General features: G+C 49.4%; 3 protein-coding genes and 4 non-coding genes across 7 annotated transcripts; 4 read left to right on the top strand and 3 right to left on the bottom strand.

The window, feature by feature from the left end:
* The first annotated feature begins 1258 nt into the window (after positions 1–1258).
* On the top strand, positions 1259–1331 carry TRNAA-AGC (transfer RNA alanine (anticodon AGC)). The gene has a single exon. It is a non-coding gene; the product is annotated as a tRNA-Ala (tRNA).
* A 1837-nt stretch (positions 1332–3168) lies between these two features.
* Positions 3169–3241, bottom strand: TRNAA-AGC (transfer RNA alanine (anticodon AGC)). The gene has a single exon. It is a non-coding gene; the product is annotated as a tRNA-Ala (tRNA).
* A 2796-nt stretch (positions 3242–6037) lies between these two features.
* On the bottom strand, positions 6038–6110 carry TRNAA-AGC (transfer RNA alanine (anticodon AGC)). The gene has a single exon. It is a non-coding gene; the product is annotated as a tRNA-Ala (tRNA).
* A 2287-nt stretch (positions 6111–8397) lies between these two features.
* On the bottom strand, positions 8398–8470 carry TRNAA-AGC (transfer RNA alanine (anticodon AGC)). Its single transcript has one exon. It is a non-coding gene; the product is annotated as a tRNA-Ala (tRNA).
* A 2944-nt stretch (positions 8471–11414) lies between these two features.
* Positions 11415–12856, top strand: LOC135896475 (polyhomeotic-like protein 2). Its single transcript, XM_065424873.1, has one exon. It carries the CDS (start codon positions 11663–11665, stop codon positions 12602–12604), a length of 942 nt encoding a protein of 313 aa, XP_065280945.1. The 5' UTR covers positions 11415–11662; the 3' UTR covers positions 12605–12856.
* Positions 12857–18380: 5524 nt separating this feature from the next.
* On the top strand, positions 18381–19118 carry LOC135896511 (polyhomeotic-like protein 2). Its single transcript, XM_065424940.1, has one exon. It carries the CDS (start codon positions 18381–18383, stop codon positions 19116–19118), a length of 738 nt encoding a protein of 245 aa, XP_065281012.1.
* A 2358-nt stretch (positions 19119–21476) lies between these two features.
* Positions 21477–22583, top strand: LOC135896512 (polyhomeotic-like protein 2). The gene has a single exon (XM_065424941.1). It carries the CDS (start codon positions 21477–21479, stop codon positions 22581–22583), a length of 1107 nt encoding a protein of 368 aa, XP_065281013.1.
* The last annotated feature ends 838 nt before the right edge of the window (positions 22584–23421 follow it).

The raw sequence follows: 23421 nt of genomic DNA on the forward strand, positions 1-23421 counted from the left end.
TCTCTGCGTGGAACGCCTAATCAGCCGCACGGCGAACTAGCCCAGGAAGTAGTTGACAATAGTGGAGGCTGTTCGACACGGTGTCACTTTGATTCCGGCTGCGGAGTCGAATCTCGGCAGAACAACGTGCGTGGCATCAATATGGGCAGGAGAGACTTGGGGTGGGAAAAGGTGTTAAGGGTTTGGTGCCGCGCAAACGACAAACGTCTCTGTTGAGAAAAAAACGAACACGCAACAACAAAATAATTTGGATCGCTGGTTCTCCCAAGCCCCGCCAGCGACACACGGACCAAGTTTGTACGCAAACGTTCCAAACGCGGCCTGTTTTGGTGGTTCAGCAAATTAACCCTTTTTACGGCACCCTTTTGTTTTAGTGCGTTGGCATTCTGAGGGCTCTTGATGTACTTTACATATGGTATGTATGCGTGTGTGGGCGCTTGTTTATTTGTTTTGTGCACTCGTTCCGATGGTGGCCATGCATTTTGTCGCTAAAATGATTCGATGCGCTACGAACCTTTGATCTTTTGGTGGAACTCGAATCTACGACGTTTGGTGTTAATTGAAGCACAGTTTATTAAAGTCGAGTTAATTCGAGCACTCGCACCCACGAGCTTTGGTGGGAGTCGAACCTATGACCTTCGTTGTTCAATAAGGCGAAGTTAATTAAAGCGCAGTTAATTAGGGTATAGTTAATTAAGGCACTCTACCCACGCCATTTGGTGGGAGTCCAAGTCGAGTGCAGGAGCCCTAGCTGGTCAAAATTATTCCGGAACTGTCCAATGTGCCTTAGAAGCCACTATCGAGTTTGGGATCATTGAATTCCACAATTTATTTATCCTTTTTCGTTATTTCTATCAATTTGTGTTCATCTCCGTGATTTTATTTTTTTCTTTCCACGAGTGTTTTACGTTCACCTTGTGTCGCGCCTTGCGAGCTATAGATATGTGCTGTGACACTTTTCCACGTCTTCGGCGCGGTTTGACCTGCTCGGGATGACGACAGCAGGTGGCTAATTCTGTGCTGTCTCAACAAGTTGGTCAATTTCGCACTGGAAAGTAAGTCAGCTTCTACGAGAGCGGCTTCTTGACAGTGGCTATGCAAGAGAGGCCGGTTTTGCTCGAAGTTGTGCAACACAGCGCTGCTCACGGTCCATCGTTTTCCACGTTCTGAAACGAGGTCATGAGAGCGCGTAGCTTTCTCTCACCCAGTTCGATCTCATTTACCGCTTAAAACGATATCCAGTGATTCCCTCCCGACCGGGGGTGTAGCTCAGATGGTAGAGCGCTCGCTTAGCATGCGAGAGGTACTGGGATCGATACCCAGCACCTCCAATCTTTTAATTTTTTTTCTTAAACACTGCATGGTCTCTTTTTTCTTCATACGACCATTTCAGGAACTAGTAAGGTATTGCAAACATTGCAGATATTGAAGGACGCTGACGTGTTGCAGGACCTTTAATAAAATTTGTCGAATACACATAATATAGAATAGGTTTAGCTCTTTCTGATGGAAATTCAGTAATTTTATCAAAGCGAGCTTGTCTAGCGGTTCGACCAATGTGATGCTTTATGCCTTCGCTAAGTTTAGCCCTCAAACTACATTTTTTTTTGTTTGGTGGACATTGCGTTTAGCCCTCGAGAATTACTTGCCAGCTAATACATGTGTCATCCGTAGCCTCTTTGAATACACCTCGAACATCTCGCTTGTCTCGTTTGCGTCGTTTGGTTGTCGTTGCGATCACCTATCAGGTACTGTGGTGTGCTAGTGCAAACGGCAGACTGCCTGGCCATAAAATATTGATATTGCCACGCTCTAACACAAGAATAAGTGACAGTAGGATCAGCCAGAGATGAAAAATGCCAAACACTGAGCGATGGTTCTCCAGCTGGCGCGGGATCTTCGACTTCGTCGTCTTCTTCGCCGTTTTGCTGGGCACGCAATGCTGAATGTTCGCTGGCTCAAAACACCAGGTGGCAATATCTAATTGTCGCATTAGCTCATGGGAACTTCACAATTGCTTTGGAAACATTTAGACCAGCACAAAATTATCAGAGCAGATGAAAGACACAGGAAGGTCTTAAATACTGTCCTCATTTTTATATTTCAAGCGCGCAAATTGGTAACGATACATTTTTTTTTAAATTCCGCGGTGAAATATATTAGATTCCGACAATTCAAGTAGTGCGAGCGTCCCTGTTTGGTGTCGTAATGATTGACAGTTGTATTCGCGATACGTTAACGGCATAACCTGGGACCAGCCGTCGAGGCGAGTAGAATGGTTAACGTTGCTTCATGTTTAAACACAGTATTGTACAACGATGGGCGTAGTATCACCTTGTCACGGTAAGAACATTGTTTTACAAGCTTCTTTGACGTCATATCGGTCTTGTGACATTAATCAGCGGACTCTTTCCTCGCTGACCTGTTAAAACATGTGTGTAGTAGCGCATGGAGGCTTGTGACAAAGTATAGTCCCAACTCTTTGTAAACAAACATTGTGACACTTCATTACGCATATCGATAAACAAGGCTACGAAAGGTGGGAGGTCTGTTTGCAAACGCGAAGAACAAATGAACCTCAAGCTGTACCACTTCTGCGACCGCTCAATGACTGATGTACTGTGTGCTCTTAACGGGTGCTTCTTTAGCTCTACTGACATGTAGACGTATATGTTTTCAAGAGTACACAGCGATACACGGTTATATGTGCACATATTGGCACAGTTTCCTACATTCTTCCGTTCCCCGAAATTAGAGATACCGATATCTTATGGCCAGACGGTGCGCCCTTTGGACTAGCACTCCACAACATATGATAGGCGATCGTAACGACAACCCAATGACACAAAACGAGACAAGCGAGATATTCGAGGTATCCTTAAACGAGGTTACGGATCACACGTGTATTAGCTGGCAAGTAATTCTTAATGGTCCAACGCAATGTGCTTCAAAAAAAAAAATGTGGTTTGCCGGCTAAACTTAGCGAAAGCATAAAGCATCACTTTGGCCGAGCTATGACAATCTCGCTTTAATAAAATCACCTATTTTACATCAGAAAGCTCTAAACCTATTCTATAGTATGTGCAATGTACAATAATCTATTGGTTATTGAAATGGTCGTGTGAACAAAAAAAAAAGAGATCACGCAGTAGTCAAGGGAAAAAAGAGTGGAGGTGCTGGGTATCGATCCCAGTACCTCTCGCATGCTAAGCGAGCGCTCTACCATCTGAGCTACACCCCCGACGAAGGATTGCTTCGTTTCGAAAGGCATTTCCATCGCGAAATGAGATCGAATGGGTGAGTGGATCTTTTGTGCTATCTCCTTCTCTCTCTCACACACAATCCAGTTCTAAAATTTCGGAAAGCAGCGGATGACTGCTCGGCGTTAGCGGGCGGCAAACAGGTACGCGATGTAGAAAAGACGAGCCGGTTGTGCGGCACAGTCTCAATCAGTTGCCGTCTTCATCTCATACTGCTGCAGGAAGTCAAGCGGATTCGAGTCACGCACGCCTTAAGCACGGCTATAGGGACGTCTCGCGCTTGGCTAATCGGTTAACTGCCACAAAATCTCTTAATAATGTCGACCTGCGATCATCGGATCGATCGAATGTCGAATATTTTTTCTCATTTCCAAATGAAGCGAAGTATGGCATTTGCGTGCAATATGTTCGATTAAAGAGGCAGGTATTTACATTATTTTATACATGCACGACAGGGACGTATAACCAGGAAAGGCGCTTTATTTTTCTTTATTTTTCTTTCTACAGCTTTTGCTTTTTCTGCTCTTCGGTCACGCGCGTGATCGGACAAAGGAGGGCTAGGTAGGTGGGTGTTGTGTTTTTACGCTAGGTATCCTGATACATCGAAATAATTTCGGAGGTTTCGTTGGGGTGGGCAGGCAGTCACGGGCCCGTGTGCTTCCTCCTTGGCTCCACCACTGCACGCATGTAAAGCAGTTCGCAGCTGGACGTCCGGTTAACTGAGTCACCTGGAATTGACAAACATCTTTGAGATATCTGCCGTACCATTTACAACGACAGCAATAAAACAAGGGAACAGCAACGTCACCAAATGCACGTAAAGCGACTGACCTGCTATATGCTGCTGAATCGATGGGTACAGTTCTCAGCTTCGTTAGCCTTCCTCTCCCGAGGCTCCTACAAACGGCCACTCCTTATATTCGGACAGCAAAGAATATCCGGCGAATTCGAAATAGCGAATTCTTGAATGGAATATAAATGGAATAGCGAGAACTTTTTCTATTCATATTCGAAAGAGCGAACATTCGCACACCCCTTATACCTATCTGCTAACAATGCCTGTATGAAGTCATCGGTGTGTTTCTGAGAAGTTGTGACCCGCCGTGGTACTTCGGTGGCTATGTCGCCCTGGTGGTGTGTACGAGGTCGCGGGCTCGAATCCCCGCTGCGATGGCTTCATTTTGATAGTCCCGATTAATGAGAGATCGCTCACGTACTCAAACTTAAGTGCATTTTTAAGAACGTGGGGAGGTCAAAAAGAAATGAGCCTCTTCTAGCCTGTTGTCGTAATTTATCGCCATACCCGAATGTGGGTTTACAAGTCAAAAAGTGAACGTTTAAGCTCATCACAGAGCAATCACAAAACAATCCTGATTTTGATGAGTCATGTACAGTCATCCAGAAAAAAAAAATATCGCGTCAACGTGTCGCCCCCCCCCCCCCCCCATCTTTTTATATACCTCAGAAAACAATGGTCTCCTCATAGTGCTTCCATGAACACTCCAACAAACGCGTACAACTGGGTACATTCAGGCGCATAACTTGAGGCCGCCATCTCTGCAATACTGATTGTGTTACATAATGCCACAGCATCCCAGACGATTCACCGGCCAAGGCTGAGTTTGTTAAGCACAGAAACGTTCGAATATAAAGCCGTGCTTTTGTGCTAGATGACCGTTTCGCTTTTCTTCAAACGAGTCTATAAATCTCACCCGAGATCGGAAATGGTGCGAGCGTCACTTTGGATGTTCTGACATCACATGCAAGTATCTATAACTGAAATTTCGATTGTTTTTCATCAGGACAAAAAAAAAATGCTCGCTATAAGAGGTTATAATCACGCGCCCCATTACGGCTTGCTTTATGACACAGTGTTGCTCTGGACGGGACATTAATCAACAACAATTAGTCAGGTCAGATATCCAGTTGTCCAGGTCGGCCACATCTGTCGCAAGCGTTCCTGTCATCACTGTTTAAAAACAATACAAAGAAAACGTGTGCTTCCTTTCGTGCGGAAAAATCGAATAGTGTCTCTGTGGAAGTGCAGGGTATCGATCCCAGTACCTCTCGCATGTTAAGCGAGCACTCTACCGTGTGAGCTACAACGCCGGACAACTGGCCGATGGAACGAAATACAAATTATTTTCAATGTGCCTTTAACAGTTTCGTATGAAGGGGAAAAAAAAAAAACAAGCGCATGGCTTATATCCAAGGGCAACAAATTCATTAGGGCGTAAATGCAGTTGAGTGATTTCAGTAGTTTTTCTTTTCTTTTTTGCAGAAATCATTCCTGATTCCATTTACAGAAAAAAAGAAAAAAAAGAGCACATATTCTTGGCAGCACAATATCATATCGCAAATAGGCTTTCATTACTAAACTGTACCATGATGGAAAAAAGAAAGTGGAGGTGCTGGGTATCGATCCCAGTACCTCTCGCATGATAAGCGAGCGCTTTACCATGTGAGTTACAACGCCGGACGACTGGCCGATGGAACGAAATACAAATTATTTTCAATGTGCCTTTAACAGTTTCGCATGAAGGGGAAAAAAAAAACAAGAGCATGTCTTATATCCAAGGGCAACAAATTCATTCGGACGTAAACGCAGTTGAGTGATTTCAGTAGCTTTTCTTTTTTCTTTTTTTTTTGCAGAAATCATTCCTGATCCCATTTACAGAAAAGAAAAAAAAAGCGCACATATTCTTGGCAGCAGAATATCATATCGCAAATGGGCTTTCATTACTAAACTGTACCATGGTGATAAAAAAAAAAAAAATTGGAGGTGCTGGGTATCGATCCCAGTACCTCTCGCATGCTAAGCGAGCGCTCTACCATCTGAGCTACACCCCCGGACGAGAAACAAGGGGGCACTCAAATCGCTTTTCAAACGGCAAACGAGATCCAACGGGCGAGTGAAACAACGCGTCTTTCTTCGTCGTCCTCGTTGGAAAGACACGGACACCAACGAATGCCCGCTTGCCCGCCGCGTCTTCAAGGACGTCCGGCTGCACGGGGAGACAAAACTTTATTGTAAAGTGAAAGGATCTATGTGGCTGGGTGCGAAGCCTGCTGGAGTTTATAAGTTCCGCGGGAATAGACACCCTACAAGCGCCCGCTACAACGCTGGCAACATTACTGAGGACTGCCACCTGTCGCGCATAGTGGAGTCTATTAGGCCACATCCTCCCTCTTTCTCTGTTATCTTTCACTTCCCACTCCCTGCGACACCGTGACTGAACTCCTGCACCCCTCGGGCTGCCCTTCACGACACAGGACACTTCTACGTGCGCTCCTGACATTCGCCGAGGCTGTCGGCCTCGCCGACCGCCTTTAGCTCCATCACTATTCCGCGGCGTGCTGCTGTTTCTGGTGCTCTTTCTCTCCCCCTACTTTCAGTCCCTACCCCCTGTGCAGCGCGGTTGAGGTGTCCTCTGCTGAGAGACAGTTACTGAGCTGCACTTTACCCCAACCTTTCCTTATCATCATCAAGAATCTCCTTCTCTCCCCTGATGACGCTTCGCCGTGCTCCCTCACGGGTTGCAGAATCAAGCGTCCTTCCTTTCCTTAGATCACTATCACTATCATCCCTCAGTCCAGGGCGCCGCTCGTGCTCGTCGTATCAGGGCCAGCCAGATCAGAGGCTCGGAGCGACGGAGGATGGCCTCCCACGGCGCATATGTTCTTTGCAAATTATGTCAGGCAACTAGAGCGACGCTGTCACACATGTTGTGGGAGTGTCGGGTTACATCAGCTACAATGGCAGTAGCTCCGGAGGCTCTTGCGTCGAAGTGGGCCGCCGCTCTGCGCAGCTCCAACCTCAAGACACAAGAGTGGGCTGTCCAGCAAGCCCGAGAGGCGGCGACGAGGCAAGGCCTCGAAGTCCCCTCATGGGAGACCTGAGCCCGGGTCGTCAAACTTGCCGGATTCAGAATAAAGTTGTTTCCATCCATCCATGGTTGGGGGACGTTTGTAGAACGGGGATATCCTTAGGAGTAGTGGTGCTCGCTGTACACTGCTCTGTTAATTGAATACTGTCGTTTTAGGTGACAGAAACGACAACATGGGTATGAGGCGCTCGCCGTCGCGGGAGACTCCAGATTGTTGCGACCACCTGGGGGTTCCTCAACGTGTACCTTAATCTAAGAACGCCAGCGTTATTGCGTTTCGTCCCTGTCGAAACGTGGCCGCGTGTACTTATGGCATCGATGGTGCATTTGGCAAACTGTCACGAAGGGGTTTTACGAAGCTGTGTTATTAGGGAGCTTCTGGAAGGTTCTGTGCACCCAAAGTTTGGGGGAACCCAAAACGCCAGGCGCACAAAAGAACACTAAATTACGGGCAAAAAAAGGAGAAAAAGAAACCAAAGCAGGGCGTGGGGCTTTGGGTACGCGAAGGCACCTTTGTGTGCTGTTTCTGAAACTTCCTATTTCGTGTATTCCCCGTTTTTTCACTTTCTTCTGCCTTTCTTCATTTAGGGCATTTATCGCCCTTGCAGACTAGCATTCAACGCACCTGCTCCCATAAGCCGCACTGTCTTTCTTTTAAATAAAGTGCTCTTTCTCTAATAAAAAATTGCGTGTATTCCCTCTTTGCTTAGCCGATAAATAAACCCCAAGTGATATTAGCAATAGCAATCAGAGCGAGAGACCCGAAAAACATTTCCGTGACGACTTAGCGGTACGTGCGAGAGGAATGAGTGAGCATTAAGTCGCACCTTCTTGAGGTCCCGAATCCATGATTTAAAGCGAGTTTTCCGCTAACAGACTCAGATGGGCTAGTTGGTTGCTGGCTTGATGGAACATGGTTATAGCGGCACGTTTTGAGGACAGGACACAGAAAGAATGCACTCGGCGGCTGTCCTGTGTGCATTCTTTCTTTGTCCTGTCCTCAAACGCGCCGTTATGACGATGTTCCATCGAGTTTACCACGTTGCAAAATGTTGTTCAGGAGCTCACTCGACACGCGTCCTGCCCCTTCGAGGTGCGACTGACGGTGATCCGGAGCAGACCAACGTCGGTGGCACTATGTAAACCCACCACGTAACCGCGGCTTCCCACATTTCACAAGCGTACACTTTTCCCCCGCTTTGACGCTCCTAATGCTAACGTATAAAAAAAAATAAAATGCAGTGCCACAGTGGAGGTGCTGGGTATCGATCCCAGTACCTCTCGCATGCTAAGCGAGCGCTCTACCATCTGAGCTACACCCCCGGACGGGGCAGCCAGCGCAGCCTCAGGCATCTTGAGACACATCTCCGCTTTCGATCGCCTCAGCTCCTTTCTTCATCGACCCCGATTGAATCCTGTTTCGCGGTCATTTGAGGTTGCGTAACCGAAAGAGCCGCACATCCTGGACGACTCCTTCAAGCGTCAACCTCCTCCTCCTCCTCCTTCTTCTCACGTAACTACGCGAGAACCACGTGATAACATTCGTTGCCACCCGCCGCGGTGGCGTTCCGTTGCAGAGAGCTCGAGGACGCGGGTTCGACTCCCGGCCGCGCCGGCCCCACACCGATGGAGTCGAAATGCAGAAACGCTCGCGTACTTGAGGCGCACCAAGTGGTCAACATTATTCCGGAGTCCCGCTTGCTGAAAAATAAATCGTCTCCAATGCGCGGGTAACTTTCTGAGGGAAAAAAAAAATTGTCTTCAAATGCGAGTTACTACGGCTTCTCAATGATTGCGCGAAATCAGAAAGGGACGTCACAAGACTTACCTTCAGGGTCAGCTTCGTGTGGTTCAACCGAATAAACATTTGCCTATTATAAAACGTCAAACAGACTATACATAGAAGTCATCACATCTTGAACTGCTCTTAATGCAACTCGTTATTGACACGTGTATCCTAGTTGTACAAAATTCAATGTGCGTGCAATGTGTTCTCAGCTTTAGTACACTTTTCGTGCTTACGTAAAACACTTTCTGCTCGAATGTTACTCGATCACCTTTATTGCCAAAAAGAGGGATTGTGGTAGGCCCAAACCATTGTGTAACCTCTTTCCTGCTTGGTACCGTTTTACAATACTGCTATGTTATGATGAACCAATCAATGATACAAAATTAATGCAAAGAGGCACACAAATTGAGAGCCATAGTCGAAGACTCTGCCAACCACAAGGCAGCGAGAACATCTTTACTAAGGTCAGTTGAAGCACACAAACAAATTGGTAGTGTCGGCCTGAAGGGTTGAAGCTTTGACAGTAAAAGTAAGCTTTAGAGCGGCGCTTGAACATCTCGGTGTGTGTTTCAGGTGTACACCGTAAACTAATTTACACCCTTACAAGTGAAAATGGGTGTAAGTGCGCCTATAATTCACACCCTTCCACCCCAAAAAGGACCCGCTGTGGCTGCTCAGTGGCTATGGTGTTAGGCTGCTGAGCACAAGGCCACAGGATCGAATCCCGGCCACGGCGGCCGCATTTCGATGAGGGCGAAATGCGAAAACACCCGTGTACTTAGATTTAGGTGCACGTTAAAGAACCCCGGGTGGTCGAAATTTCCGGAGTCCTCCGCTACGGCGTGCCTCATAATCAGCAAGTCATCGCGACGCTGACGCTGAAAAGTCACGCTTTCGTATTCAAATCGCCTAAGGATACTTATGACTATCGATTTTGTGACAATTATACTGATGCTCGAGGCGCATGATCTGTGTGCATATGTATGCATCTCATACTTGTTACCTGATGTATTAGAAGTCACTTCTTTTTGCCTTCTTCGGCTGTACATTGAGTGCAACTGCAATTTTCATATAATCTGCACCTTATTGTATGCGTTATTGTGCGCGCAAGTGCTGTATGAACTGAACGGGGGCAGGGGCCCCGTCAGGCTGTTTCAACCTTTAGTCTCTGTCTCCGCAGGAAACGCCCTGAAATAAAGTGATCTTGATTCTGATTTGATTTGATTTGATTTGATTTGATTTGATTAGCGCCGGCGGCGCCCTGCTATCGACGACGTATGCACGACCCGCGCGTCGAGGTTTAGAAGGCCCTTAGAGACGAAGAAAAATGGCCAGGCTTAGCTCGGTTAAGCCAAGAATGCGTTGCATATTTCACGAGTTAGGGCCCAGCTTTTCCTCCGGCTGTCGTGACGTCACGTCACGTGGTTGCGCTAAAGGTCAATGGTGGCTGCCCGGCCGCGCCCAAGGGCTGAACTGAGTGATTGCAATATGCAGCGCATAAAAATAGAAGCAACTTAATAACAAACATAGCAAACTGAAAAGAGAATAGACCCACATATGAGACGCGCAGCAATGAACAATGGCTCATACCCTCAATGGTGGCTACGCGGCCGCGCCCAAGGGCTGAACTGAGTGATTGCAATATGCAACGCATAAAAAATGCGTTTCGCGCCAAAAGTGGCAAATCCAAGTAGACGCGCCCGTCACGCTCCTCCGCTCAACGGCTTCGACTGTTCTTGGCCAGCGTTCCGTAACTTCCACTGGTAGCGCGAGCGTATGCGCGCGCAAATTGGCGTTCCTGTTTGAGCAGCTGTTTGCATATCAAACCCGAGGTAAAACCTCAAGCTAAATTTGTGTAATCTTTATTCTCTTTGGACGCTCATCAACGCCGACGGTTTTCCTCGTCAGTCGCATCCCGTGAACCGTTCGGCATACTTAAAGACTGCTTTAAAAAGGCGATATGTGCAAGACAACAGCGTGACAAGGGACGAAACAATCCGGGCACTATGTAGTCCTGTTCCTTTTCTTGTCTTCGCCTCGTCTTCTTGTTACTCTTGTTGTTCCTTAGATAGATGACGCAGCCCACTCTGAAGGAGGATCGGCCTTGACCGCTCTATCGTTGCCATAAACGATTCTTCGCATTGTCCAATCGACCTGGCTTGCGCGAGCGACAAAGAAGTAGACAGAGGAAGGCCCATTACTCGAGAACTCGCGCGACGTGATTCTTCTTCTTTTTCTGCTCCTCCACCTGGTTCGCGCGAGCAACCTTTACTTCTTCTGCAGACGTCATATCGACGCTGTCACAGCGATTAACACAATTTTGTTAGGGAATGCTCGCGAAAATTGTCAAATTTGGGTGAAAAAAGAAATAAACGTGCCTATGTACTAGTCAGTTTATAGGTGGAGCTTCGAGCTTGGTTTTATTTTCCTCGCCGAACGATGAGCTGCTGTACTTTCGCCCGTCTGCGCGTGAAGAACACACACCTACGCGTGCCACGAACATCACCATCATCAGACTTGGTCGTTCGGCCACGTTCTCCGTACCCGCCGAAACAATCCCGCAAGTTGAACGCGACCGCTGCAGTGGACGGAGGCCTGACACGCCACCTGTGCTACTACCCCCCACGTGCTTGGCGCGAGCCTCTCTCTTCTGAAAGCGTCGACGCCTAACGCCGTTCCTACGCACGTCTTCAAGGCACCGCACACATAGCTTCGGTAGGCAGAGTATGCCGATGAGGGGCCAGAAAACCCGCGGTCGCGCTTCTGCTGGCACCTGCAGGAGTCCGAGAGGCACTCCGCCCTACTTCTCGGAACGCCAACGCGGCGGGTCTCAACCCAGCCTCAGGGACGCCGGCGAAGCTCCTCCGCCGGTGCCCGAAACCAGAGAGCTCTCCGTCTCGGAGCTCTTTAGCCGCTTGCCCAGCCACTTCGTGTCCAAGCCCGGCGTCACGACGCACGTCATCGATGGGTTCGTCATCCAGGAGTCGCCCGAGCCTTTCACGACCACCGCCGAGACGACCAGTGCCGTGGGCGCGCAGCACAACTGTCGCGTGAGTTCGGACGCACCGCCGCCGCCGCCGTCACATCCGGCTCCTGTAACGACGCCGGACCCGAGTCCGTCTCGAGCTCGCCCCGCGAAGTCGACCCCCTGCGGTAGGCAGGGTCGGAAAGCGGCGGACCCGTTTCTCGTCCAGACTGCGCAGCCGCCGGTCACGACCCGCACACCTGCCGCGACGTCGACCGCGCACTCGACACCCGAACGGACTCCGATGTCATCAGCGAGCGAGAAGACAGTAGCACCGACGCCGATGACACAGAGCGCAGCTCACGCGACCGCCGCCAAGTCCAAGGGCACAAGTGCGTCGCCACCTAATAAGACTCGCCGAGAGACGGCTTCGCAGGTGTTCATCGCACCGCCTCAGCAACCTACACCTCCTCCCCCGCCGAGGATGAACTCCCCGGAAGTGTGGACGGTAGAGGACGTGGTCGAGTTCATCGCGGAACAACCGGGGTGCGAGCGCTACGCCGAGAAGTTCCGCTACCAGGAGATCGACGGCGAAGCGCTGCTCCTGCTGAAGGAGCACCACCTGATGGCGGCGATGAACATGAAGCTGGGGCCAGCGCTGAAGGTGTGCGCCGTGATAAGTTCGCTGAGGGCTGCGCCCTGAACTGAACTCGTGCGTGTTCATGGCAGCACCCGTTGTGTTCGCGTGGTGTTCATGGTAGCACCAGCAGTGCTTTTCCCACAGGTCTTGCCCTGGACTGGCGTCACTGCAACGAGTGACGTGTTGTGCAAAGCGTTGCCGAAAGCATGAGCGACTCTTCTCTTCTCTTTCTCTCTGCCATTTCTTTTTATTCATGGTTTTCCAACAAGAACCTAGAATGTTATTCCTGTTAAATGAAAGAGTTTGTACACTTTCCCCCGTTGTTTTCGTGATTTTCTGACTGCCTGTTTTAATTGTTACTGCAGGCGGTTCTTACGTGGCACTTAGTACTTTTCGCACGTTGCACATTCAGGTAAATGTAGTAGTGGTAGCACCGTAAGAATAGCGAATGGTCAAGATTGTGCACGCGGCACCTGAGGTCAATATGTAGGCGCGGACAACCTGAAGAAGGTATCTTGTGCGCTGGCAGTTATCAACTCAAAGAGCAAAAATAAAGTGAGGCAAGAACCAAAATTAGGTCGAGCTGCGTCTGAATCGTTATGAGCAGTGCCGACATTCTACACCAGCAAAATATAATTTTGTTAGAAATGTCTTCGATGGTTAAATCGGCAATGCAGGTATAAATTTTCCTTGTTCGTTCACTTTCCCAGTTTTGCGCGGCAGGGTTATGCAGTTCTCTGATTGGCAGTGATGTATATACTTTCCAGCACCGCAACAATGCATAATGTGTGGCATGCAGGCTTTTTCGGGGTACATTCAACATGACTCGGCACCAATTTAAATTAAAGGACAACTAACCTGCACATCTCTGCGTTTTATATTTTTAGCTCAAATGAAAGCGATCGATTTCGAAACCTTGAACAAGTAGCAGCAAGCCTCACAGCGGCGTTAACCTTTTCAACGTCGTTTTCTTCTTTCTTTCTTTGGAGGTGACGCACCCCCAGCATCGGGTTTTCTCTCGGATATTATAAAACGAACAGAACGGTTTCCTTTTGGTTGTTGCAAAATCGGCGCGGACAATGTCAAATACTCTCCTGGTATGACACTCGCATTCTTAATTGACGAAAGGAATATCGAAAGGAACATGGCGGTACAGAAATGCGGAAACAAGCCGGTACGTCAGTGACGCTGGAAGGATTAAAGCTTTTGTACGACCACTTTCAATCTCGCCTTTCAGAAGCGTGTGGGGTAGGTCTCTGTGACGCTACGACGCACAAAGGGGCCACGTGGGAGCAGAACAACCTGACGCTTTGGCACTCGCCCCGGCTCGCTAAGTTGTCCGGTAGGACGCTACTGGCTGCGCGGTATAATGCAACGGCACACCAGACGAACGTGCTAGCAGGAGGGATGGATAGATGGATGGATGGATGGATGGAGTAACTTTATAGAAAGGTCCTGCGAGCTACGGGGCGCAAGGTCCCATAGAGCGGGCTACTCCCACGGTAGGACCGGGAGTTGTAACTCCCTGGACGCATCGTGGGCTCGCTGGACAGCCCAGAGCTGCTCCGCCAGGTCCGTGCTGCGTAATGCGTCTTGTAGCCTGGCGGAGTCTTGATCCTTGTTTGCGTGGGTCCGATCACACGGCCAGAGCAAGTGATGTACGTCTATTGTGCTATGGCAATTTTCGCAATATGATGTTTTGTATAGGTCAGGCATGTAGTAAGTGCCGGAACGTCGCCATGTCTTGCTCCCACGTGACCACCTCCTGCGTCGTGACGTCACGGCACGTATAACTCCTGACAAATGAAACTGAAACTGCAGGTCGTAGAGAAGCTTCAGTGGTACAATAATTATGCCGCTCGCATTCTCGTACTTGTTCTTGAGTTTCGAGCTCGAGGACTTCCACTTAAAGGGGTCCTGAACCACTCTTCGGACTCGGCGAAAAAAAAAACAGAGCCCGCGGACAGCGAGCGCTGCTGTGAACATCTCAGCCAAATTTCGCGGTCATGCGCGGAGCGTGGATCTCGCCATTGGAGCGGCATTGGAGTCACCTTTCTCTCAAACGCTCCCTTTCCCACAGAGGCCTCCTCCTCACTCTTTTCTGGACGCTTTATTTCGCCGTCACAGGGTTCGTTCGTGCTCGTCTCTCTTTCTCTCCTGTCTACCCCTTGCACCCTATTTCTCTTTATATCCCCCTTGACCTTTCCCCCATGCAGGGTAGCAAATCGCAATTACCTCTGGTTATCCCCCCTGCATTGTATGCATCCCTCCCTCTCTCTCTCTCTCTCTCTCTCTCTCTCTCTCTCTCGTAATATAGCAGATTCGGATACGCGGCTGCCATTTCCCAATAGCTGGCAACAGTCAAGAAGCGTGTTTGGGTCAATGCGCTTCTTCCTAATGTTACTGTGTGTATTTATTGACGCAGTTTGATAAACAGGCGGAAGTAAGCGAAAATACGTTTTCGAAATTCGACAATAATTGCGTACTTCCGGAAGAAGCTGATCTGCTCAGACTCGGCCGCGGTCACCCGTGTAGAAATTAAACTTTGGCCGCTCTGCTTATCGGTGTCGCTGCCGTAGGGCGTCGCTGATTTTGCCTAGTTTTGAACATCAAGATCCCGCAGTGTACCTGGCGCAGGACAGAGCCGGTCCGCACCACGCAGCACAGCAAGACAGGAGCATCTGAGCGTGAGCGCGCGGACAACTTTCTGTGTCCGTGAGGTGAAAGCTACGGAGGCAAAGCACGCACAAGTGAGAGCGCTTCAGAATAGAGTCCCTCGTTTTCATCCATGCTAGTTTAGCTGGGGAGGAAGAACACCTTATTGGCAACAGTTCAATAAGACAAAACACACCTCCGAGTGTAAAAGTTTACTTATTTTGCGGCTGTTCCCTTGCGCGTCTGGGGAAACGCGAAGCCGTTGCACGTGGAAGCTGCGTCGATTCAGCGTCTGTTCCGAGCAAACAAATGCACTGTCAAACGCTGGCAGACTGCTCGACGCGGTAAAACATCTGCAGAAGCTTTCAAGAACAGCAGACGCTCCGGAGGTATCAAGTACGACGCCATTTTGAAGAGACCGCATGATGACGATTTTGTTTGCTTCTGTGATTGGCTGGCGGAGTAACACAGCCCTGCGTAGTCCATGTGCCTTGGTTGTCAACTACTGCTTTCTTTTTTTAAAAATGCGTATGCTACGATAGAAATCTTTGTTTTACACTTTCGCTTTTTTAAATTGTTCTTGGCAGCGTTCTTCCTGCGCTTCTTTCCTGCGCGATTCCATTTGGTGTGGTTCCTTGTTTGCCCAGTAAAGACGAGGTGTATCTCACAGGCGCACCTGTGAGATACACCTTATTTCATTTCTCTTTTGCGGGTTTGCTCGTCTTTGTGGCGAATGACGGGCCTTATTCACATTTGTACTAGTAAAAGAAGCCCCCCCTCCCCTCATTTGGATAGAAAAGTTACATTGGGTTGCCCCCCTCCCCCCCCCCCCCATCCTCCCAAAAATCCTGGGTACGTGTCTGACCGCATTCTTCGCCTTTCCTATCTTTTTTTTGTCTCTCCCACTCCGTATACGCGAACACCACTGAAAACTGCGCTAAGCCGATTCCCATAGCACGTGGGATCAGCGCACTTGTATTTTTTTAATTTTATCGACTTAATTCCAAACTCAGAACCCCAGTTTTTAAGAAACTGGCTCTGCGGAAAGTGTTACAAAGAGTTGACCCGTTAAAACAGAGTATGTAAACCATCCCCTGAAACCCTGCGATCTTTGATCACTAGCTCCTCTCATTAGGGCGCACCACGTGGCCTCATAACGCCTGCTCATTAAAGCGCCGATTGTCTTGCTCAAGTTGTCGAATAACGCGTTATTATTATTATTATTATTATTATTATTATTATTATTATTATTATTATTATTATTATTATTATTATTATTATTATTATTATTATTATTATTTGTTCTGAACACATATACATATATACACAGGTATTAGGAAAGGGAAAGCGAGGAGCAGGCTGGCAACTGCCACCGGAAGGGGCACAACGCCTGCCTACTCTTCTGAAGGGAGGTGACAGCAACACAGAAATGGAAGATAGGAAGGAGGGGAGGAAAAAGGAAAGAGGAAAGGAGAGCAACAGGACACTGCAACAGGACAAATCTAAAGACTAAAGTAGAACTCTGCAGCCGGAATTAAAGTGACGCCGCGGCGAACAGCCTTCACAATTATCAACCACATCCATGGCTAGTTCGCTATGCGGCTAATTGTGTTCTCCACGCGTTAGCAGGACATGCTGAAATAAGAAGGAAAAAAAAAAAACAGCGCAGACAACAGAACCACGAGAACAGGACAACACGGGCGCTTCCTTTCGGTTCCTCGATGTTCAAACGATTTGCCCAAAGTGGCACTCTTCTTGAGTAGTATTTGCTAGTAGTAGTAGTATTTAATTGGTACTGGTTCAACGTGGTAGGAGCGACATCCAGGCGACGAGACAAAGAAGAGCAGGCGACTTCGTGTTGCACGCCATTCCACAACAAAGCGTTCGCGTCGCAAACGGAGTTGTGTTTTGTAATGTCGTGTTCAGCTCTTCAGAAATTAGCAGGATGTCGAACCAAAATGTATTTTTTTCGTTGTAGTTTTAGCTTCGTTCCACTGAAGAATGTTCCCTTCCTGTTCTGCTACGGAACAAGAAAAATGACCCGTAACGTTTTATAACGGTTTTTTGTTTGCACGCAAAAAAATGTTCGAAGCAAAGTAACGACAACAAAACCTTTATTTTTCTCAATAAGTGCATTATGATTTCTGAGATCATGCTCAGTGCGTTGAGTCAAGGCACCGAGCATGATCCCAGAAACAGCACGTCAACAAGTGTACTCGGCTAAATGCGTCAACACTGCTCCGATGAAGTGAACCTAAACGAACACAAACGAACGATTACACTTCGGTAACAAAGCTCTCTACCCATAGAAAACGAAACGATAAGCTCTTCAGCGAGCAAGCCCTGGGTTTTGCTACGATGCCGATCTGCTGGTTCACCGAGAGACAGGCTTAGATTAGTGGAACTCTGGACTGGCTATCACTCGCACTGTCCCTGCTTGAAATATGAGCTAGTGATGCCGTTACACGACGTCAGCTGTTACGGGTTGCCGAGTTTTCCCTTGAACCGAGAAGCGATAAAAAGTGTTTCGGTTTCACTCAGAAACGAAATAGTTAATGAGGTTTGGATTTCGTTTTCCTTCCGGTCAAAAATATCGTTTGTTTACGTTCCGTTCCGATACACTGGAAATTAACCATAACGAAACTGGTGCAGCTGTGACGCCGCCGCCAATATTAGGAACTCGATGGGCTACAGCTGAAACCTCTACAGCTTCTGTCATCACCTTCGTATAGATTGTCAGGGTGTATCAATCAATCATTAAATAAATGTGTCAATCAATCAGTCAATCAATCAATCAATCAATCAATCTACAAAAAGTAGACACCAAAATAACGTATACATGCAGTTTCCACTTCGTGATCGATAGCTTCATTAAAAAACGAAACCCAGTTACACCAGAAACAAAAACCTCGGCGCGCGACGGTGTCATCGTCATCAGCAAACGGTTCATCCGGGTAATCCGAGCGATTGGCTCCGTAAACCGTACCGCTGCCGTGCTCGCATTAACGACGAGGTGCTGCCGGTTGACTACGTCGACAAACGTCGCGGCTTATATGTAAGTAACCGTCGAAAGGGTGTTAAACTTCGTCATCATCGTTCAAGTGCCGTCATGAGCAGCGTTAGAACCCGTGGAACGAAGCCAGGCCGGGGCGCCGGCGGCGACGTCGGCCGAGGTGCGACAAGCATGGCGCACTGTGGACGACAACGAGACCCTAGCGTGTCTTCTCGCCGAAGCGCGGAACGCTGGCCCTCGTCAGTGGCCCCAGCGGCGGGACGCGTGGGTTTGTCGGTGCGCTTTGGACGCGGCTCCCGTCGAATGGTGTGCCAGGCGGTGGCCGGCACGCACAGTTTCGGCTGGAGAGTCGTGCAGGAAGAGTCCGAGCCGTCGACGATCGGTTTGCGACCGCGACGCTCTCCGCGGGCCGGACAAACTACCGGTCACGTGCGGGCCGGTCCGGCGTCATCGGCTTCTGCTGTTCGGGATCCCCGCCGGGCCGTCGACATCCCGAATGTGAAGCCAGCTGTCGTCGAGCGCGTCCAGAAGCGGGACCCGGCCGTTACCTCGGCTCCGGCCTGTGCACGGGGCTTCACCCGCGAGCCTGCAACGCCGCTGGCCCGAAACGAGTCACCGCCGCCGCCGGTATTGACGCCATATGAAGTCTTCGTCGCTCTGAAGCGGCCACCTCTCCCTCGCCCGCCGAGGGGGCAGTGTCCAGAGGAGTGGACCGTAGAGGACGTGGCCGAGTTCGTCGCGAGATTGCCGGGGTGCGAGCGTTACGCCGAGCGATTCCGCGACCAGGAGATCGACGGCGAAGCGCTGTTTCTGTTGAACGAGCGCCACCTGATGTCGGCGATGAACATGAAGCTGGGACCAGCGGTCAAGGTGTGCGGAATGATAAATTCGCTGCGAGAGGTGCGCTAAATGGACTCGCCTTGTTCGTCGGAACATTCGACGTGTTACACACCGGCAGCAACAGTATTTCGCCTGCAAGTCTCTTTCGGACTGATTTCAGCACAACGAGCGACACCATGTGCTCAGCATTGTGGAAAAAAAAATCGTGAGAGAGGACTTTCTCTTCGCGCTAACAATCATTTTTTTTTAATGGTGGTCCAACAAGGAGCTGGGACGTTATTCCTTCTTAATGAAACAGTTTGCACACATCTTGATTCTTGCTTTCGTCACTTTCTAACTGCCGCATCTTATTTTTTATTGCAGGCGGTTCTTAGGTGGCATTTTGTGCACTACGAACGCCATGCCTTCAGCTTGGCGTTAGAGCGGCAACGCCATAGTATGGGAACGGACCAGGCGGCATAATCACGGAATGTGACGTTGATATGCAGGCAAGGAAAACGGATGCCAAATGTACCTTGATAGCTTACAGTTAGCAACTCTAAGAACAAAGAAATTAAGGTCAGTAGAGGGGTGGCAACAAAAAACCGAGTTGCCTCTGAATCATTATCAGAGGTAAAGCACTGCACGGGCTTGATGTTCCGACCCGGGCCTGGCCCGGGCCCGGGTGTTCATTAATAAGCTTAGCCAAGGCCCGCGTGTGCATGGCCAGGCCCGGCTTGTAAGTAAAATATATATATATATATATATATATATATATTTCTTACAGATTGTACCCTGCGTGTCAGTCTCATCATCTCAGGGTCTATCAGCTGCAATGTATAAGCAATAAAATACCGAAATATTTGTTTCTCCCATGGGAACATCAGTGGTCTGCCCCACTGCATACGCTATTTTTACCTTGGTGCGCATGCATTTTGCCTTGATCGTATGTTTTCGTCCTATGAGGTCATTTAGCAAGCGAATATATATGCATATACAGATACAAACAGGCGAATTCCACGAGCATACAACATAAAATAAACGAACAAGTACACAAAGACAACCCTCGCGTTGGTGCTAAAATAATATAGCAGTATGTAATAGTGCAACTGCAAAAGCGGTAACAGGGAAATGCTTTGAATAGCGGTTTTCTGTATAATTTATTTTTCCATACGCGCAAAGAATGTTCGTTCTTGTGGAAAAGAAAACAAATAGAATTTCATCTGTTTTTCTATTTTCTTTGTTAAGGTATAGTAAGAGCCAACTCCTTGCACGTGTCACTTCAGCTTCCCACAGAACGCATTGGACCATGCAGTGCATGACGTTCGCATGTGCTCGAAGACACTATACTGAGGCCCTTTATTGAGCGTGAAGGCGTCTGGCCCGGCCCCCCGAAAAAACGCTTCGGATGGCCCGGGCCCGCGCAGTGCTCTAATCTCGGGTGTTGACAGGACGCACCAGCTAAATGGTTTTGTATTGGGCTTGTTGGTGAAACGTGCTTTATAGTTTGAAAACAGCGCAAGGGCAGCTGAGGGGACAGAAGACAGAACAGAGCGCTAACATTGAAAAGGGCCCGTTGTACGAGAAATGTAATTAAAAAGTGTGTAGGATTTGGGTCTTGTTGGTGAAACATGCTTTAAAGTGTGAATAACAGCGCAAGGACAGCAGAGGAGACAGATGAGAGAACAGAGCGCTCTGTGTTCTCGATTCTGTACCTTCAGCTTAAATAGATAGAAAGCTGTAAACTGTTTAATCGGAGGTTTTGCAAATCGCTCTACAACTTTCTAATTGGAATTTCTGCCTAATTTATTGCTTCATAAGTTGGTTAATTAACCTTCGCTAATTATGCAGTTAAGCAGGATACAATAAATAGTGTGACATATACTACATACAATAATAAGAAGCATACATTTGGTCGCGTCGTCTTGTCGCGCATCGTCACCTATTTAAACTGTGGCTAAAGTTAGCTGGGACACCCTGTATACGCGTTGAAATGACAGCTTTAGAGCCTCTCATAGGCGCCGAAAACAGCCTTACTTAGTACCTAAACATCCGGTCTCTAGTAGCGACCCTCGTGCAGGAGCACAGGATGCATCAATCAATCAATCAATCAATCAATCAATCAATCAATCAATCAATCAAGCAAGCAAGCAAGCAAGCAAGCAAGCAAGCAAGCAAGCAAGCAAGCAAGCGAAATGAGACAAGAGAAGGTACGCGCACAGTTCCCACTCACTGATCAAGCACTTTATTGGGAAACCGAAACCCGGTTACACTCGAAACAAAAACCTCCGCGCGTTATCACGTGACAGTGACATCATCATCAGCAAATCGTTCGTCCGAGCGGTTCGCGCGCCGAACCCTGTCGTTGTCGGGCTCACTTGAACAAAGGAAGCACAAAGCATCTCTCTTATTGCTCGGGCTACGTACTGCCAGCGGGAAACAACCGCGATGGACTCCATGCGGAGGCGCGAAAAGCACCGGCGCGGCCAGCGCAACGAAACTGCGACGACGAGGGGCACCGTGACCCGTGGAACAACGCGGCGGCGACGTGGCGGACGGCGACATGGCCCTCGCGTGGGGTCTCGCATGAGCGCCGAGCGCTGGCTCAGCACCCTGCCTCCCGTGACCAAAGTGAACCTGTCGGAACTCTTCGACCACGTGCCCAAACTGTCGTCCCAGGCGGGCGTCATGACTCACGTCATCGCGGGAAACGTCGTGCAAGAGTCGACCGAACCGTTCTCGGTCGGTTTGTGGAGACGAAGCTCTCCGGACTCCGGACAGGCTACCCGTCACGTGTTCCCGGAGCTGGAGGTGTCGCGGCGGGCTTCCCCGGAGGTTCCGGATCCTCGTCCGGCATTCGAAAGTAAGAATGACGCGCCGGCCGACGTCGACCTCGCTTCGAATCGGGATGCGGCGGCTACGACGTCTGCTGCGGCCGGTGAGTCGAGCTTCGAACACGAGCTGGCCCCAAGTGAGACACTACCGCCGCCAACGCCGTGTGTCGCGAGCCCGAAGCACGACCCGGCTCCGACCGTTGTGTGCGCGTGCAGACGTCAACCTGCCGCCCCTGAATATTGCGCTCCCGTCCTGACCTCGTCATCGATCTCGGCTTCGTATCCGGTCCCGGTTCCGAACGTGGCTTCGCACTCTGCGCGTGAGACAACTGGTTGCGGGGACGTGGCCATGGAAGAAATGAGCGCATCAGCGCGGTTCCCGACTCGGATTCCGGCCGCAAACGCAGCGTGGACTACGCCGGCGCCGAACCCTGCCGGGCAGCCTGCTTCGCAGGCGCAGGATCTCGCGCCGCTGCTGCAGCCATCGGCATTGCCGGGAAAGGATCCGAGTAGCTGGACGGTGGACGACGTCGTGCAATACATCAGTGGGCTCCCGGGTTGCGAGCGATTCGCCGGAGTGTTCCGTGAGCAGGAGGTGGACGGCAGAGCCTTGCTTCTGCTGAAGAGTCGTCACCTGCACGTCAACATGAAGCTCCGTCTGGGTCCGGCATTGAAGATATTGGACGACGTACGCTCACTTCGCGGGAATCTAGCGCAGTGACCACGTTGGACCTTGGCGTGTCGCCCGGGGTCGTTCGTGTGTGCCTCGCCCAGCGACGGGAGTTAAGCGCGTGCTTTTTGAACTGGCCTTATTTACATCCAGTTGCGCGCGGGCTGGCGCGGGGCGGGACCGTCATGTTTTAAATCCCCGTGTAATCGTGGGACAGACGGGGTAAGTTCCTCTTATAACGGTTCCAAGACGGTGCCGCGACGTTTATTGCGTTGAATAAAAATAAACTTTTCGTTTTGCGTTTTACGCCGCAATTTGTTCTGTCTCTTTGAAGCCAGCGGGAAATGAAGCCACGGAAGGCGAAAGGGAATTCACCTCTGTTTCTTAATTAAAACGTGCGATTCATAAACGAGAGGGGCTAAGGGTGTATTAAGAGAGACATCTATTAATCTGACATTTAAGTTAAGACGCATTTAATTATCACTGTGCCGTCCTTGTCGTTATTTTTGTTTGCCTGGCTACAGCGGTGGCTCAGAGGTTAACTAGCGGGTGTGACTCCCGGCAGAGGCGGCTCCATTTCGGTAGGGAGCAAAATGCAACAATGCCCGCGCACCTGTATTAACTTGCAGGGTGTCTGCCAACCGGGAAAACCGGGAATTCTAAGGGATGTTGAATAGTCTGGAGAAACTCGGGGGAACTTGTACTTCAATCAGGGAAGCTTGGATGTCATTTTATTGAAAGGGAACGAAATTCGCCCTACTGCTGGCTCGAGTAAAGGAGAGGAATCGTAACGAATTGTCTTTGACGCCGTGTCGGTGGCTGGAGTAGTTGCCAGTGTACAGGCAACGACCGATTTTTCCGGGCACTCGATTTTTGTGATGTGCCCGAT

This window comes from Dermacentor albipictus, chromosome 6 (assembly GCF_038994185.2).
Source record: "Dermacentor albipictus isolate Rhodes 1998 colony chromosome 6, USDA_Dalb.pri_finalv2, whole genome shotgun sequence".
In the NCBI taxonomy this organism is placed as follows: domain Eukaryota; kingdom Metazoa; phylum Arthropoda; class Arachnida; order Ixodida; family Ixodidae; genus Dermacentor; species Dermacentor albipictus.

Bases quoted from the DNA above. Each gene is read 5' to 3' on its own strand.
- LOC135896475 (XM_065424873.1), top strand. From the start codon at position 11,663: ATGCCGATGAGGGGCCAGAAAACCCGCGGTCGCGCTTCTGCTGGCACC.
- LOC135896511 (XM_065424940.1), top strand. From the start codon at position 18,381: ATGGCGCACTGTGGACGACAACGAGACCCTAGCGTGTCTTCTCGCCGA.
- LOC135896512 (XM_065424941.1), top strand. From the start codon at position 21,477: ATGGACTCCATGCGGAGGCGCGAAAAGCACCGGCGCGGCCAGCGCAAC.